General features: G+C 40.9%; 1 protein-coding gene across 8 annotated transcripts in view; it reads right to left on the reverse strand.

The window, feature by feature from the left end:
• CERKL (CERK like autophagy regulator) overlaps nucleotides 1-17585 on the reverse strand; it is a 97553-nt gene that overhangs the window by 21492 nt on the left and 58476 nt on the right. For all 8 annotated transcript variants that reach the window (XM_073306063.1, XM_073306061.1, XM_073306062.1 and 5 more), the window contains exon 4: nucleotides 3498-3561. In XM_073306063.1, the coding sequence (XP_073162164.1) occupies nucleotides 3498-3561 (64 nt within the window). The remainder of the gene's footprint in view (nucleotides 1-3497; nucleotides 3562-17585) is intronic.

The following is a 17585-nucleotide window of genomic DNA, read 5'->3' on the forward strand; positions in this document are numbered from 1 at the left end:
AAAACAAGGCTAAAACCCATTTCAAGAGAGCTAATCCTGACTCTGTGAAAACATTTGAGGGATATACCAAGGCATAAAACCCTACTACCAGCAATCCTTTGCATGAAGGTACTTAATCATTGTTTCTGTAGTAGGTAATTAAACTCCCACCTGCTGTGGATATAGAGGAGAATGCTTTTGTCTGTAAAAGTACTGCTGTGGCTAGTGTCTTTTTTCTGTTTCTTAAACAGCTATTAAGCAGTTTTACAAAGCAATGTATGTGAATGTTAATAGAAGTTTCCCCAGATAAACATAATTTAATAATAAAACTATGGGCGTTAGCAAGCTCCAAACAATGTTAGGAAAATTTTTAAGAATAAAATTGATGTAAAAGTTTGTTCAGAGGACGTTAAACGTCTGCATGCATGTATGTATCTTCTGTTGTATTCTTGCAACTATATCCAAAAATTCAGCCAGTTTTATAATGGTAAACTCTTTGGAAAACAAAATATATCCTACTATAAATACTGAAGTTGTATTCTCTGAACGTTGACACTTTTCCTCATCTCCTATAGTTTTTTCTTACTTATTTATTGTTAAACCAGGAGCCACCTCAGCCCCATCAAACAAGAAAGGAAGTTCTGGCTAAAAATTGCCCACATAAAAACCATTAAATCTCCATGACACAAAAGGTTGGCGCATAGTTCTTTTCTAAGTGCTAATGGCAGTCCTTGGTTTTTTGTCTGATCTTACTTTTTGTTGTTGTTAGATATCAAGTTTTGAAGGCTTATGTTGCATTCATTACTGCCTTAATCTTCCATAGGATGATATAAAGCCAGAACTCCTACAAGCACTTTAATGTGAACCCTGTAAGTGGGTTCTCACCCCCACATTAGATTCAGCAAATTCATGTCTGTATTTTTTGTTTGTTTATAGTAAAAGCCCCTGGTTGCTGGGCACTTTCTGGACATTCAGGAAGGTCAGCCTGCTGGGAGGAACTCACAGCCTAAGGACAAGGTGAGGGAGGTCATATCCTGGAATCCACATGGCTACAACTACACTGCATAGCCTAAGGAGACAGACAAGGAAAACAAATTTTTGTTATTTTAATAGAAATCATCAAGAACCACTTTGTTTAGACTAGAATTAGATTCTATTGAGCTACTCTATGGGACTATGTGAAGGCCTCCAATGGGAACAAACAAACAATCATCAAGTGCAATATTCTTCTTACCAGTTTCCATTGACACCTGTCTAACCTGAACATTTTCTCTCAAAAATGACATTTTAAGCTCTGGATTAGGGAGAAAAGACTTGCATGCATTTTCCATGTTTCTATCATAGTTCAGACTGGATATAAGAAAACAAAGCTAAGGATGTACAGCAGGCTAGGACTAGCAGCATCACCAGGGGCATGATCACCATATCAGTACTAAGGTTTGGCATTAGTGTGAGAAATTGAGCACTCTACCAAGCCCTAGGGTGGGGTGGAGATGTCCTGGTTAAAGCTGATTTAAATGTAAGCCGAAATCCAAGTACCAAAAGGGAAAGAATCACTCATCTTGCAAGGCTGAAAACAAACGTAACTCTAGCTGTCCAAAAGCTAAATCCAGCTGCTGGGACTTATATCTATCTGCCCTGTCTTGCTCAGGAAGATAATTCTGGAGAGTAGATTCCTCAAGACAATATTCCTTTTGGCTCAAGGTCCAGAATCCTCTCCCTAGTTTCCCAGGGTTATTAGCTACAGTTTCTTCAGTTCCCTGCTCTCACTAGGAACATTGCCTCTCCTTTGCTTTAGGTATTGGGAATAGGTTTTGTTGGGGAATTGCTGGGGACTGCCCCTGGTGAATCAAGGGCTGCTGCTTTCTTTCCTAATGATGGAAGGTGCAGCCATTCTGAGTGAGCAAAAAGATGATCCTTAGACACAGTGCACAAAGAACTCTGGCAAGAAACACAACATAGTGCCTTTTCCCTGTCTTGATTTAGATTTTGCATTGCTATCACCATAGCTGAAGTGGATGCAAGGTGGTAGTTGCTAGCCAGCCACCAGAACTGCCTGTCTGCACATCTCACTTACCTACAAAAGGGAAAAAAATGTAACCGAAGATAATATAATTGCTGAGCTACAGATCCATGGGAAGAGAGTGAAATTCTTATGATTCCATAGGCTGCCATTTTGCCTGTCTCTGCCTCCCTCCCACCAAGCCACAGAAGTTACCTTTTCTAATCCAATTTTTGGTTAAAGAGATTACAAAATGTAAAAATAGACCTTTGAAGTAATTTTCAGATACACTTTTAAAATTTAGAGGGTTTAGCAATTCATATGTTTTTAGTTTTTGTCTTCCCATACATTTTAAAATCCTTCCATTAAGAAAAACAAAATCTCATGAAGGGGCAAAATTTGACAGAAAACGGAAGTCTTGTATAGGTAGAACAAGCTGCGTCACACCAACATGCCTCAGCCACAAATTAGAAGAGACTCCCTTTGTGGGTTAGGAAGCCAATGTACCAGAAGGTGAAAATATAAATACTATCTTTGCAAGTGACTGTCTAATATTACGTAAGAGAGGTAGAATTGTTCTGGAAGTACTCTTGAGGTTTACAAGGCATAATTTAAACCTTCTTGTATGGATCACTGGAAAAAGTAAAAGAAAATACAAATTCAAAATAAGGCTGTAAAAATAGCCATTAGACTTCCATGCTATATAGCACTACAGTATTTACACAGGGCCTGATCCTGTTCCCGCTCATGTCAAAAACAGTACTACTGACTTCAAAGTTGACAGGATTGGGTCCATATAATTTCTATTAATATTGTAAGAAAACATATTTCCATTCTTTGATTAAACTTAATTTGAGTCACTTTTTAGGAGTTTTAAGGAAAAAATGTTCAAGTTGAACATTTTTTAAAGAGAAAAGTATCAAACTTCACATTAGGAACCATTTGTATGAAAAAATCTATGAGTTTAAAGCACAGCAGTTCTGTCATTCTTGCAAATACAGAAGGTTGACATTTAAGAGAAAATGATCTGAGAAGCCTTTAATGTTTATTTTGGGCGGCCGGGGGAGGGGGGGGGGAGTTAGGCCTGCATAAGAGAGTTATGGATTACTATCTATTCAATTATCAATAAAGAATATGAAATTTAAAATTACTAAAGGTAATTTTTGAAAACAAAAGAAATAATCACACTACAGGCGCCAAGTTTTAGAACAGAACTAATCTGTTTGGTCCAAATATGTACCTGAAAACGGGGTAATAAATTTAATACAACCTAAAATTTTACCAGCAGGCATTCTATAAATTAACTAAAATTGTACCTACGGGAGCTTTCAAAGGGGGTAGTTCAAAGCACTCTAGGGAACTTTTAGTGCATGGCAGCAGGGTCCATGGGACAATAGGCTAGTACAGGGTAGATTTACACCCCAGCTTGTTGTGAACTAAGTCCTTGTTTAGACAAGCCCTACGTGATTATTATTAGATACCTCATAGTATAAAGCAAAACTAATACCAAACTTACCCATCAAATGCATGGAGTTCACATTCCTTTAGCAATGAGAGAGCATGTCCTTCATATTCAGTTACTATGAAAGATATTTTAATAATTAAAATACTGAAAGTTTTAAGAACTAACTTCAAACAACTTTTTTTTATCACTCTATGAAAATAAAGTAATAAGTCAGAATTTATTTTTGCTTATATTTTGATCATTAAATGCATTAAAAGTATTAAATGGCTTGAAAGTTTAACAACTTTATAAACAAACAAAAAAGTCAAAATCATACTCTATTACATAAATTATTTGGTGGTGTCTAATACATAGCCAGTTTCTAATTTAAAGCTGGTGTTTTCAGATTCATAGGATGAGCAATATTTGTTCACAGGTCAAAAATACAAGTTTCTGTAATGGCACATTTGGCATATTATCGGAAAAGTTCAAGTCTATCATCAGATAGAAGTAAATTATCTAAATACTAACCACATTCAATTGACCATGTTAGAATATGCAAGCTGCTTAACTAAGAATCTGAGTTAAACATAGAAATATGAAATAAAATCAAATACCAGTGACGACAGAATATAACACGAAGAGCAAGGTGGCACAAGTATACACCAGAGTCTGGTAGCCTCTGGAGGAAATGAATCTGTCACTCTATATTGCTGTCTCTGTGATTGTTGATGCCCTGTGTAGTACTGAAAATGCCAATGAAGACAGGATAAACTAGTATACTACAGATGGCACAAAGAATCATAACCACATTTAGCATTTTCCAGGGCAGCTTTGCCAGAAGAGACAGCCCAGCTGCATCCACCCATCAAAGATTTCTGCTGACTGACATGACACTTGCAGATGGATTTTTTGTGTAAGAATGTGCATCATGATATGCAAGATTACATTAATCTTTCATGCTTGTCTGTCCCTGGTGCTAGTACAGTTCAAGCTTTTTCTTCAGTGTTTCTGGATATTGCTAAAATTATTAGTTTTGGTGTCTAAAATAATGATTCCATATCCACAGTATTATCTACCCCAACATTATAATTGTAATATTTCTATTGACCACTCAGATGCTGCTGACACGAATGGAAAGCTTCGAACTAATAAGTATATTTAATATTTGTACTCGTCAATATTTATTTAATTTGAAAGAGATATAGAAAGCGATGTAATTTGCAGTCATTAATTACATATTACAATACATTTTTCATAATAGTTACGACAACAGAATGAACATCTTCAGAGAACTATCATTCAGCATTGCTAATGAATTTCCACAGTAATAAGTTCCTGTAACTATAAACTAGGTTAGCATACCAGGGGAGAATTTGAAGCAGTATGCTATCTTGAAATCAAAGTTAGTGAATTACAATTTTGCTGCTGAAGCATATATATTGTTACATGACCACAAACAGTTTTCTAGCATTGTTTACAATATTAGCTTCACAAGAAGTATTCTTAGGTGGATGAAAAGCTTAATATTAAGGCACTGGTGCATTCAGCTTCTTTGTTCTTCCAGGTGGGAATTTAAATCCCCTCAACAACAGCTATAGTACATAAAAAATAAAAGTGACTAACATAACACAGTTTGCAAATACATTGCTTTTGATGTGAGGATGTAAAAAAGGCTAAAACATATCATTAGTATTTCATGGTGATAAAAAAAATCCTCCTCTGCAACCATATGGTTGATAATGGGCTACACCAGAATTTTTTAAATGAACATTGCAACTTTTAAACAACTTATTATGACAGTACTGGGAAAAAATAAAAATGGTATGCTTGCTATGCTAAATTAGATTTTTTTCTTTTTTTTTTTCTTTTGATTTGTTAAAATGTACTCAGAGGCTTCTTAGTGTAATATACATCCATTCACAAGGAAATCAACTCACAAAGAGCTTACACAAAACACACACAGCACACACGACTCAATACATTGAAGCCACCTCTTTCAGTCAAACATATGGATGAATAAAAAGACCATGAAGCACACGCTGAAGAATGAGAAATTTTGTTTATTGTTGAACCAGTGAGGGAAGTGAATTTCAGCGCTAGTGTCCCTTTCTAAGAACACAGTTCTCTTTTCCCCCCTCTAGGGTTCAAATCAGGGAACAATATGTAAACCCTGCCGGTCTCAACTCTCGTGATGATGCATAAAGAGGAGAATTTCCAAGATACCTAAAAGCTTAATCAAACCACTTATGGAAGTGGTTTAAGATTTAAAGATGCAGTGTACCAAGAAAAGAATACCTAATCACTATCAAGAACCAAAAGCTGTGGAACACTGTTCATAAGGAAACTACACATGCCTCTGAACTCATTAGCTGTCATGTGATAGTGCTCTTCTTCGGTGAACTTTACTAAGAGTGCATCTGAGCAAACTAATCACTGGATCATGCAGCAAAACCTAGATTTGATGCCTGACGGCTCCCCAACATTCAGCTCCTATTTTAAAGCACATATTCATAGCTAGCAGAGCCCCATAACTCAAGTAGCCAACAAGAAACTAAGGGTTCAAGAACAACCCCTACAACTAAGATAAAAGCAAAAAAAGACAGTGAGCAAATCGTTTTGGCCTTTCAATATGTGGGACAGTTCAGCATGACATGTATAAATACTGGGTCCTTAGCCACAGACTAAACCCAATAGGATTACAACTGCTAATGTAGAGCAACAGATTAACTGGTGCTAATACTTGAAGAAAAAAAGCTAAAGTCCTTGGACAAACTTTATTTACTTTACAATCAATAACAAGTGCAAGTTTTCAGTTGTATTGGACTCTCAACTACCCTCTGGGGGCCCTAAGTAGGAATATTTTTCCCCCGCCCCCAACACATACTTGTCATTGCAAGTAAAAGGGGCTTGAGCTGCTTGAGGCCCTAAGCAATTGCTTAGTCTGCTTATGCCTAGCGCTGGCTCTGACTCTCAGTACATAGGTTTCTTACTATGTAATTTTATACAAGTCCTACCAATGTGTTATTTTACAGTTTGCTCTGCACCTAAACGTTATAACAATGTATCAATTTTAAATGATTTGACACTATAATACTAACCTTTCCCAGAAAAGGCTGATAAAGAAAAGAGTAAGATAATGAGCAGTGGTATATGTTACATTGCAATTTACTCATTTACCTATATCACATTCTCAAGCATGTGTGTGATATAGTAGCAAAGAGGTTAGTATCTCTCTCTCTCTCTCACACGCACACACAGATTCCTAAAAATACATTACTATATAACATATAGTAGTATTACTATATAAAATATATTACTACAGAAATTAGAATTAAAGGTAATCTCTGGTGTGCTATAATATATGGAAGAAAAACACTAATTTAATATTAGTATTATAAATAGCAAGGCATAAAATATCCAAATTTTTGAGGAAAGTTTTGTATTATCGTTTTCCAATAGCAAAAATGTTGAATACCTACAGTTATAGGTATTGCCAGCTACTTTCCTGTATTCTGTTCTATACATCAGAACTCTCTACAACCATTCTGAAAAGATTATTAAAATATTTTGTATTGTTTGGGGGTGGGAGAGAAAACAAAAGATATATAAAAATATTATGATTTTTACTGTACTAACTAGCCACATTCTTATGTCACTTCAGAAGTTCATGTTCACTGTATGACACTTTTGAACAATGCATTTTAAGTTTTAAAGATGAATGTATGTAGCTGTTAATTTACAATGAATTCAAACTGAATTCTTAGGATAGAGGATTCTTTGAAGATTTCAGAAAAAAATGTTTATTCTAAGTACCCAATATTACAGTATGTTTGTGAACTGTGGCATATAACCTTACTGCCTGACAAAATCCAAAGTCATTATTTGAAAGGACATTAACATTGCTATTAGTGAGGTACCTAAACTTCTGAAAAGAGTACAAGTGAACACTACCAAAGCTTTTATTCATTCCCAATTAAAACTGTTTTAAATGTACAAATAAATGTGTATTTCTATACTAACATTTATAGAATTGTCATGTAATTTTCCCAGTTTACCTGTAGGAGGAGTGTTAGGCAACTAATAAACCTTGCAATGCCCTGGATATTGCCAAAGTAGAACTGCCTTCAGAATAATATGTTGAATATGTTTTTAGTTAGTTCAGACAGCATTTTATATAATAAAAAAATCAGAAAATAATTTAAAACTATTTTTGTTAGTAAGAGAAACAGGTGGTTAATGTCATTACAACGATGCTTAGTTTAATTTCCTATTAACTATCTACAAAAGTTTTTATATAAACTTAGCTATTGGCAGGTTATTTGGTTTATAGAAAGAACTCCATTAGCTACTGCACAAACAGTGTTAACAGACAAATGATAATATTATCCTTTTAAAAAGTTAAAACATACCCTCCATTTATTTGCATTTTTTAAAAAAGCAACTGAGGCAGAAACCAGCTAAATGAAAGATGGTTAGTCTTACTTGTGCACATTAAATGATTAAAAATATTCACAGTGACTCTTTATTATTGTCATACCTTGGTATTTCAGTATATCTGTTATAGATTATACAAATGTTAAATGATAAAACTTATATAAAGCTGGAGATTTTTTCCTTAAAATTTGAAACAAAGAAAAGTCAAAATGCTATTGTTAACTGACTCATTACCAGTATACAAGAAAATTAGTTTCTATTCATCTATGTGTGTTTCCATGTCTCACCTCCTATTTCTTTAGTTGAACTTATATTACAAACATTATTTTTAAAACATATACAAATATTGGCACTAACATCATACACAAACAGAACCACATTATTCTTCTATTATATTCTTTTGCCTAACTTTTCAGCCTGCTCCTATCAGTCTTGCATGTGCAATCTCAGTGAAATCATGGGACTACTCACATGAGTAACCACTGCCTGATAAGGCCATCTGTCTGTATTTTGTCTAATCTGGGGAGTGATCCTGTTTTCATTAACTTTAATAGGAGCAGGTTTGGGCTTAAATTGTAAGCTCTTTGGTGCAGTAACCTGTCCTTTTACATGTGCATAAGGTATGAAACATATTAATAGTGACATATTAAAAAGAATTAACATCTGAAAATATAAAATTGTTTGGAGTATGAAACTTTTTAATCCCACCTGCCTGTAAATTTGCTCTCTTCTGACTGACAGCACAGATTCTGGGTTTCTCTCTCTCCCTTCTAGAACAAATAGGCAGAAAAAATGGCCGATCAGATTGATGGATTTTTACTCCCTGTAGCAGTGACTTCTCTACACTATCCATATGATTCCTTCTGAAATGAAATAAATCCAGTTAAGTTTCTGTATCTCCCTACTGTGGAAGAAATAAAACATCTCCTTTCCTGTCAGGAATCAAATTCCTTTATAGCACTATTTGTGCTGAATCAAATTTACATGTAAATAGGATTAGAATTGTCCTTCCATGCCTGGACTTTCAACACCACACATATTGGGCTCTTAATAGTAATATCTTAGAAGACATCTGAGGAGGGAACAAACAGGAAACATGACTGACAACTATTTTGGGGGAATAACAGGAATTTGTCTACTGTTGTAGTTCCTCTGAAGCTATGCTTACTAGCCTATAATTGCCTGGATCACCTCTGGAGCTTTTTTAAAAATTGGCATCCAGTCATCTACTACAGAAGCTGATTTAAGTGATAGGTTTCAGAGTAGCAGCCGTGTTAGTCTGTATTCGCAAAAAGAAAAGGAGGACTTGTGGCACCTTAGAGACTAACCAATTTATTTAAGCATAAGCTTTCGTGAGCTACTGCTCACTTAATCAGATGCTCCGATGAAGTGAGCTGTAGCTCACGGAAGCTTATGCTTAAATAAATTTGTTAGTCTCTAAGGTGCCACAAGTCCTCCTTTTCTTTTTGCATATACCACAGATAGTGGTTCTGCAATTTTATATTTGAGTTCCTTCAGAACTCTTAGATAAATATCATCTGGTCCTGATGACTTATTACTGTTTAATTTATCAATTTGTTCCAAAATCTCCTTTATTAACACCTCCATCTGGGACAGTTTCTCAGATCTGTCACCTAAAAAGAATGGTTCAGTTGTGGGAATCTCCCTCACATCCTCTGCAATTCGCCCTGGTCTACACTAGGACTTTAGGTCGAATTTAGCAGCGTTAAATCGATGTAAACCTGCATCCGTCCACACGATGAAGCCCTTTATTTCGACTTAAAGGGCTCTTAAAATCATTTTCCACCCCTGACAAGTGGATTAGCGCTTAAATCGGCCTTGCCGGGTCGAATTTGGGGTACTGTGGACACAATTCGACGGTATTGGCCTCCGGGAGCTATCCCAGAGTGCTCCATTGTGACCGCTCTGGACAGCACTCTCAACTCAGATGCACTGGCCAGGTAGACAGGAAAAGAACTGCGAACTTTTGAATCTCATTTCCTGTTTGGCCAGCGTGGTAAGCTGCAGGTGACCATGCAGAGCTCATCAGCAGAGGTGACCATGATGAAGTCCCAGAATCGCAAAAGAGCTCCAGCATGGACTGAACGGGAGGTACGGGATCTGATCGCTGTATGGGGAGAGGAATCTGTGCTATCAGAACTCAGTTCCAGTTTTTGAAATGCCAAAACCTTTGTCAAAATCTCCCAGGGCATGAAGGACAGAGGCCATAACAGGGATCCGAAGCAGTGCCGCGTGAAACTTAAGGAGCTGAGGCAAGCCTACCAGAAAACCAGAGAGGCGAACCGCCGCTCCGGGTCAGAGCCCCAAACATGCCGCTTCTATGATGAGCTGCATGCCATTTTAGGGGATTCAGCCACCACTACCCCAGCCGTGTTGTTTGACTCCTTCAATGGAGATGGAGGCAACACGGAAGCAGGTTTTGGGGACGAAGAAGATGATGATGATGAGGTTGTAGATAGCTCACAGCAAGCAAGCGGAGAAGCCGCTTTTCCCGACAGCCAGGAACTGTTTCTCACCCTGGACCTGGAGCCAGTACCCCCCGAACCCACCCAAGGCTGCCTCCTGGACCCGGCAGGTGGAGAAGGGACCTCCGGTGAGTGTACCTTTTAAAATACTATACATGGTTTAAAAGCAAGCATGTGAAAGGATTAATTTGCCCTGGCATTCATGGCTTTCCTGGATGTACTCCCAAAGCCTTTGCAAAAGGTTTCTGGGGAGGGCAGCCTTATTGCGTCCTTCATGGTAGGACACTTTACCACTCCAGGCCAGTAACAGGTACTCGGGAATCATTGTACAACAAAGCATTGCAGTGTATGTTTGCTGGCATTCAAACAACATCCGTTCTTTATCTCTCTGTGTTATCCTCAGGAGAGTGAGATATCATTCATGGTCACCTGGTTGAAATAGAGAACTTTCCTTCAGGGGACACTCAGAGGAGCCCATTCCTGCTGGGCTGTTTGCCTGTGGCTAAACAGAAATGTTCCCCGCTGTTAGCCACAGGGAAGGGGGAGGATTGAGGGGGTAGCCACGCGGTGGGGGGAGGCAAAATGCGACCTTGTAACGAAAGCAAATGTGCTATGTATGTAATGTTAACAGCAAGGTTTACCCTGAAAGAGTGTAGCCACTGTTTTATAAAATGTGTCTTTTTAAATACCGCTGTCCCTTTTTTTTTCCTCCACCAGCTGCATGTGTGTCAATGATCACAGGATCTTCTCCTTCCCAGAGGCTAGTGAAGATTAGAAAGAAAAAAAACGCACTCATGATGAAATGTTCTCTGAGCTCATGCTGTCCTCCCACACTGACAGAACACAGAAGAATGCGTGGAGGCAAATAATGTCAGAGTGCAGGAAAGCACAAAATGACCGGGAGGAGAGGTGGCGGGCTGAAGAGAGCAAGTGGCTGGCTGAAGACAGGGCTGAAGCTCAAATGTGGCGGCAGCGTGATGAGAGGAGGCAGGATTCAATGCTGAGGCTGCTGGAGGATCAAACCAGTATGCTCCAGTGTATGGTTGAGCTGCAGCAAAGGCAGCTGGAGCACAGACTGCCACTACAGCCCCTGTGTAACCAACCGCCCTCCTCCCCAAGTTCCATAGCCTCCACACCCAGACGCCCAAGAACGCGGTGGGGGGGCCTCCAGCCAACCAGCCACTCCGCCACAGAGGATTGCCCAAAAAAAAGAAGGCTGGCATCCAATAAATTTTAAAGTTGTAAACTTTTAAAGTGTTGTGTGGCATTTTCCTTCCCTCCTCCACCACCCCTCCTGGGCTACCTTGGTAGTCATCCCCCTATTTGTGTGATGAATGAATAAAGAATGCATGGATGTGAAGCAACAATGACTTTATTGCCTCTGCAAGCGGTGATCAAAGGGAGGAGGGCAGGGTGGTTAACTTACAGGGAAGTAGAGAGAACCAAGGGGCGGCGGGTTTCATCAAGGAGAAACAAAGAACTTTCACACCGTAGCCTGGCCAGTCATGAAACTGGTTTTCAAAGCTTCTCTGGTGCGTACCGCGCCCTCCTGTGCTCTTCTAACTGCCCTGGTGTGAGGCAATTTGCCTCAACCTCCCACCCCGCCATAAACGTCTCCCCCTTACTCTCACAGATATTGTGGAGCACACAGCAAGCAGTAATAACAATGGGAATATTGGTTTCGCTGAGGTCTAAGCAAGTCAGTAAACTGCGCCAGCATGCCTTTAAACGTCCAAATGCACATTCTACCACCATTCTGCACTTGCTCAGCCTGTAGTTGAACAGCTCCTGACTACTGTCCAGGCTGCCTGTGTACAGCTTCATGAGCCATGGCATTAAGGGGTAGGCTGGGTCCCCAAGGATACATATAGGCATTTCAACATCCCCAACAGTTATTTTCTGGTCTGGGAATAAAGTCCCTTCCTGCAGCTTTTGAAACAGACCAGAGTTCCTGAAGATGCGAGCGTCATGTACCTTTCCTGGCCATCCCACATTGATGTTGGTGAAATGTCCCTTGTGATCCACCAGAGCTTGCAGCACTATTGAAAAGTACCCCTTGCGGTTTATGTACTCGCAGGCTTGGTGCTCCGGTGCCAAGATAGGGATATGGGTTCCGTCTATGGCCCCACCCAGTTAGGGAATCCCATTGCAGCAAAGCCATCTACTATGACCTGCACATTTCCCAGGGTCACTACCCTTGATATCAGCAGATCTTTGATTGCGTGGGCTACTTACATCACAGCAGCCCCCACAGTAGATTTGCCCACTCCAAATTGATTCCCAACTGACCGGTAGCTGTCTGACGTTGCAAGCTTCCACAGGGCTATCGCCACTCGCTTCTCAACTGTGAGGGCTGCTCTCATCTTGGTATTCATGCGCTTCAGGGCAGGGGAAAGCAAGTCACAAAGTTCCATGAAAGTGCCCTTACGCATGCGAAAGTTTCGCAGCCACTGGGAATCATCCCAGACCTGCAACACTATGTGGTCCCACCAGTCTGTGCTTGTTTCCTGAGCCCAGAATCGGCGTTCCACAGCATGAACCTGCCCCATTAGCACCATGATGCATACATTGGCAGGGCCCATGCTTTCAGAGAAATCTGTGTCCATGTCCTGATCACTCACGCGACCGCGCTGACGTCGCCTACTCGCCCGGTATCGCTCTGCCAGGTTCTGGTGCTGCATATACTGCTGGATAATGCGTGTGGTATTTAATGTGCTCCTAATTGCCAAAGTGAGCTGAGCGGCCTCCATGCTTGCCTTGGTATGGTGTCCGCACAGAAAAAAGGCGCAGAACGATTGTCTGCCATGGTTCTGATGGAGGGAGGGGCGACTGATGACACGGCTTACAGGGTTGGCTTCAGGGAGCTAAAATCAACAAAGGGGATGGCTTTACATCAAGGAGTATTTCAGGCAGGACTTCACGGAGGGTTCCAGTAAGAAATGGTGCACCTAAGTTATTGTTCTTATTGGAACACGGAGGTTAGTCTGGCCTCTGATTGACACATGGCTAGATTTACCTCGCTGCACCTTCTCTGTGAGTGACTGCAGTGTGACCTAGAGGAATGAGTCCCCTAGATGGGGGGGGGGAAGCAATGAGTACAAAACAAATCTGGTCTATTTCTTGTTTTGATCCACTCCATCTATCTTTTACATCTTTGGCTGGCAGCAGACGGTGCAGAAGGACTGCATGCCATCCACATCTCAGGGCTACTCGGCAGAAGATGGTACAATACGACTGCTAGCAATCCTCATCTCTTGCCTGCTCACCATAAGATGGTTCAATAGGACTGACTGCAAGACTAAAGAGAATGACTTGATCAAGTCACTCCAAATTTAGTCCCTGCGCCCATGTCTGCCCAGGGGCTCCTGGCCGACGTGGCCAGGAGCACCTCGGACATGACGAGGACGGCTACCAGTCCTATTGCACCGTCTGCTGCCACAAGGCAAGGGGTTGCTGCTACTGTGTAGCAATGCAGTACCACGTCTGCCATCACCCAGGAGACATATGGTGACGGTTACCTGAGCGGGCTCCATGCTTGCCATGGTATGGCGTCTGCACAGGTAACTCAGGAAAAAAGGCGCAAAACGATTGTCTGCCCTTGCTTTCACGGAAGGAGGGAGGGAACGGGGGCCTGACGATATGTACCCAGAACCACCCGTGACAATGTTTTAGCCCCATCAGGCATTGGGATCTCAACCCAGAATTCCAATGGGCAGCGGAGACTGCGGGAACTGTGGGATAGCTACCCTCAGTGCAACGCTCTGGAAGTCGACTCTAGCCTCGGTACTGTGAAAGCACTCCACCGAGTTAATGCACTTAATGCACTTAGAGCATTTTCTGTGGGGACACACACACTCGAATATATAAAACCGATTTCTAAAAAAACGACTTCTATAAATTCAACCTAATTTCGTAGTGTAGACATACCCGAAGACTGATGCACAGAATTCATTTAGCTTCTTTGCAATGGCTTTGTCTTCCCTGAGTGCTTCTTTAGCACCTCAATTATCCAGTGGCCTCACTGATTGTTTGGCAGACTTCCTGCTTCTGCTGTACTTTAAAAAAACTGCAGTTAGTTTTTGAGTCTTTTGCTAGTTGCTCTTCAAATTCTTTTTTTGGCCTGCCTAATTATACTTTTACACTTCACTTGCCAGAGTTTATGCTCCTTTTTATCTTCCTTGGTAGGACCTGACTTCAAATTTTTAAAGGATGCCTTTTTTCCCCTAACCACCTTTTTACTCTGTTCTTTAGCCATGGTGGCATTCTTTGATCCTCTTACTAATTTTTAAATTTGGGATAAACATTTAATTTGAGCCTCTGTTGTGGTTTCCATGCAGCTTGCAGGCATTTCACCTTTGTGACTGTTCCTTTTAATTTCTGTTTAACTAGCTTCCTCATTTTTCTTTAGTTACCCTTTCTGAAGTTAAATGCTACTTTGGTGGGCTTCTTTGGTATTTCCCCCCTCCCTGCCCCACAAGATATTAAGTTTAATTATATTATGGTTACTATTACCTAGTGGTTCATCTATATCCAACTCTTGGACCAGATCCTGTGCTCCACTTAGGACTAAATCTAGAATTCCAGGACTAGCCACTGCAAGAAGCAGTCATTAATGGTGTCTAGAAACTTTATTTCTGCATCCCTAGCACGTGTCTCAGGACAGAAGTTAGATATAGTCAAAGGTTGTCTGAAAAGGAACTACAACAGGTATGACAACCTGTTTTTATGGAAAAGTAGGTAAGAGACAAGTGAGAAAGCTATGTTTTCCCTAGCCCTCCAGACATATGTGACAGTCAGTAGAAAAAGGAAAAAACTAAACTAATTCAGGTGAAATCCTGGTCTTAATAAAGTCAAGGGCAAAACTTCCCAAATATATTGTTTCCACACAGCCATGCTACAGAAATCAAGTACATAGTCAAAAAGTAAACTTATTGAGCAATAACTGGCAATTAGGAAGCAGGTGCAATTCTCTCAAGACTTACATTCCATAGCTCAAGGGTGTAACCTAGATTGAACTCTTTGGGGCAAAGACCATTTTTTTAATAAGTGCACAGAACCTCTACAATGGGGCCGAGATGCTGATTGGAACCTTGGATGCTATACAAATAATAAATACTTCTCTCACTAACAATTCTTAGTTCCTCTCTACTTTATAGAAAACATATTTGTAGATGGATTTAGAAGTACTGGTATCCTGAAAAAATATTCAAATAATTTTTTAGAGACTTAGTATAAAGAATCAAACTTCCTAGATCCAGTACAACAGGGGTCGGCAACCGGCGGCACACGAGCCAATTTTTACTGGCACACTGCTGCCAGCTGGGGTCCTGGCCGCCGGACCTGCTCAGCCTGCTGCCGGCCTGAGTGAACAGAACCCCTGGCCAGCAGCAGGCTGAGCGCGGCCGGTGGCTGGGACCCTGGCTGGCAGGAGCCAGTGGCCAGAAACCCAGACCGGCGGCAGTTCTGTCGGCCAGCCCCACTCAGCCCGCTGACGGGCGAAGTGAATGGAACCCCCTGGCTGGCAGGAGCCGGGTGAACCACTGCCAGCCTGGGGTTCTGTCCGCTACCCAGCTGAGCCCACTGACAGTCTGGGGTTCCAGCCACCAGCCCCTTGCCAGCCTGCTGCTGGCCTGGGATAACAGCGGCCAGCCCAGCTCACCTCGCTGCTGGTCTGGGCTTCCAGCCGCCCGGCCTGGGGTTCCAGCCACCCAGCCCTTTGCCAGCCTCTGGCCCTGCTCAGCCCTCCTGCCAGCTTGAGGTACCGGCAGCCAGCCCAGGGCTCTGCTCCTGGCCTGGGCCCAGCGCTCTGCAGCCCTTATCAAAAATTACACTACAATTAGCTTAAAAACTTGAAAACTTTGTATATTACAGTAATCGTTAAAAATGTATAATGTTAATAAATACATAGGTTTGATGAAACAAAGTAGTTGCACTTATGTGCCTGTGCTTAATTTGTGTTTTTCATGATTTACCTTCTAAAAACATCTTGCATGTCTCGCACCCCCAGAAAGGGCATCTTGCACCCTAGATTAAGAACCACTGCACTAAACTGATAATATCTGCATTTTAATTTAATTTTAAATGAAGGTTCTTAAACATTTTGAAAACCTTGTTTACTTTACATACAACAATAGATTAGTTCTATAATATAGATTTATAAAGAGAGACCTTCTAAAAATGTTAAAATGTATTACCGGCACGTGAAACCGTAAATTAGAGTGAATAAATGAAGACTCAGCACACCACTTCTGAAAGGTTGCCGACCCCTGCAATACAGGGTGGTTACAAATTAATTTAACCAGTTTCAGCAAACCTTCATTGATTTGGAGTGCTACTTTCTCTTGTAGCTCCAAGACATCAGATAATTTATGCATCTAACTGGGTAAAGCTACAAGCTATTCCATCCACTCTGTCCTGGAAGTCTTTGTGTCAGCTGGAAAAGAAGAGAAAGCTTTAAGACAACTACAGCAAGGGATGAAGCAGAGGGGTCACTATGACTGGTTTCTCCTCTTCCTGAGAGTGCATCCGATTCTAGATCAGGTAGTACCTCCTATCTAGAGGACTCAGGTGGAGGAGGCTAAAGAATCTCCACAGGATCCTTCATCTTCTTTGGAGGAGACTTCCCGGGAGGAGGACACCTATGCCTCTTTTCACTACCTTTCACTAAGAGACCACCGATGCAGAAGGCAGAGGATCATAGGGCCTCAATCTACAATACTTACACAAAAATATATTATGGATCTGTACAAGGAGACACCTGAAGCACCAGATTTTTTCCTATATTATGAATCAGGCTCGCCGGGATGTGGAATTGCAGCAGTGTGGGATGAAATCAGCTTATCAGAGCTAAGAAGTCCACCACATTAAATTTGGATCCAGCAGCAACTGTATACATCCTAGATCCTTTGAGAAAGAGAGCTTGAGCCAGACCCTGGGTTCCTAATTGTATCAACACACTTATCCACACTCTGCTGAGGGGAAGATAATTCCATAGAACATATTTGAAGGAACTAGTCTGACAAGTCCCCTGGCAGAAATAATTGAGGCTCTGCACAGATGACTGTTTCACATCATCCAACAGGGCTTCTATCAAGTCTCTGGAGAATGCTGGGTCAGGCGATTTGACTAGACAAGTCCAGCAAGCACCCCAGTGCAGACAAGTGATCTGACTACATCCAAGAAACCCTATAATTCTGAAAACTCCTAGGATTTGGAGATGCTTACCCCTCTGGGATAC

This window comes from Lepidochelys kempii, chromosome 11, assembly GCF_965140265.1.
Source record: "Lepidochelys kempii isolate rLepKem1 chromosome 11, rLepKem1.hap2, whole genome shotgun sequence".
NCBI lineage: Eukaryota > Metazoa > Chordata > Testudines > Cheloniidae > Lepidochelys > Lepidochelys kempii.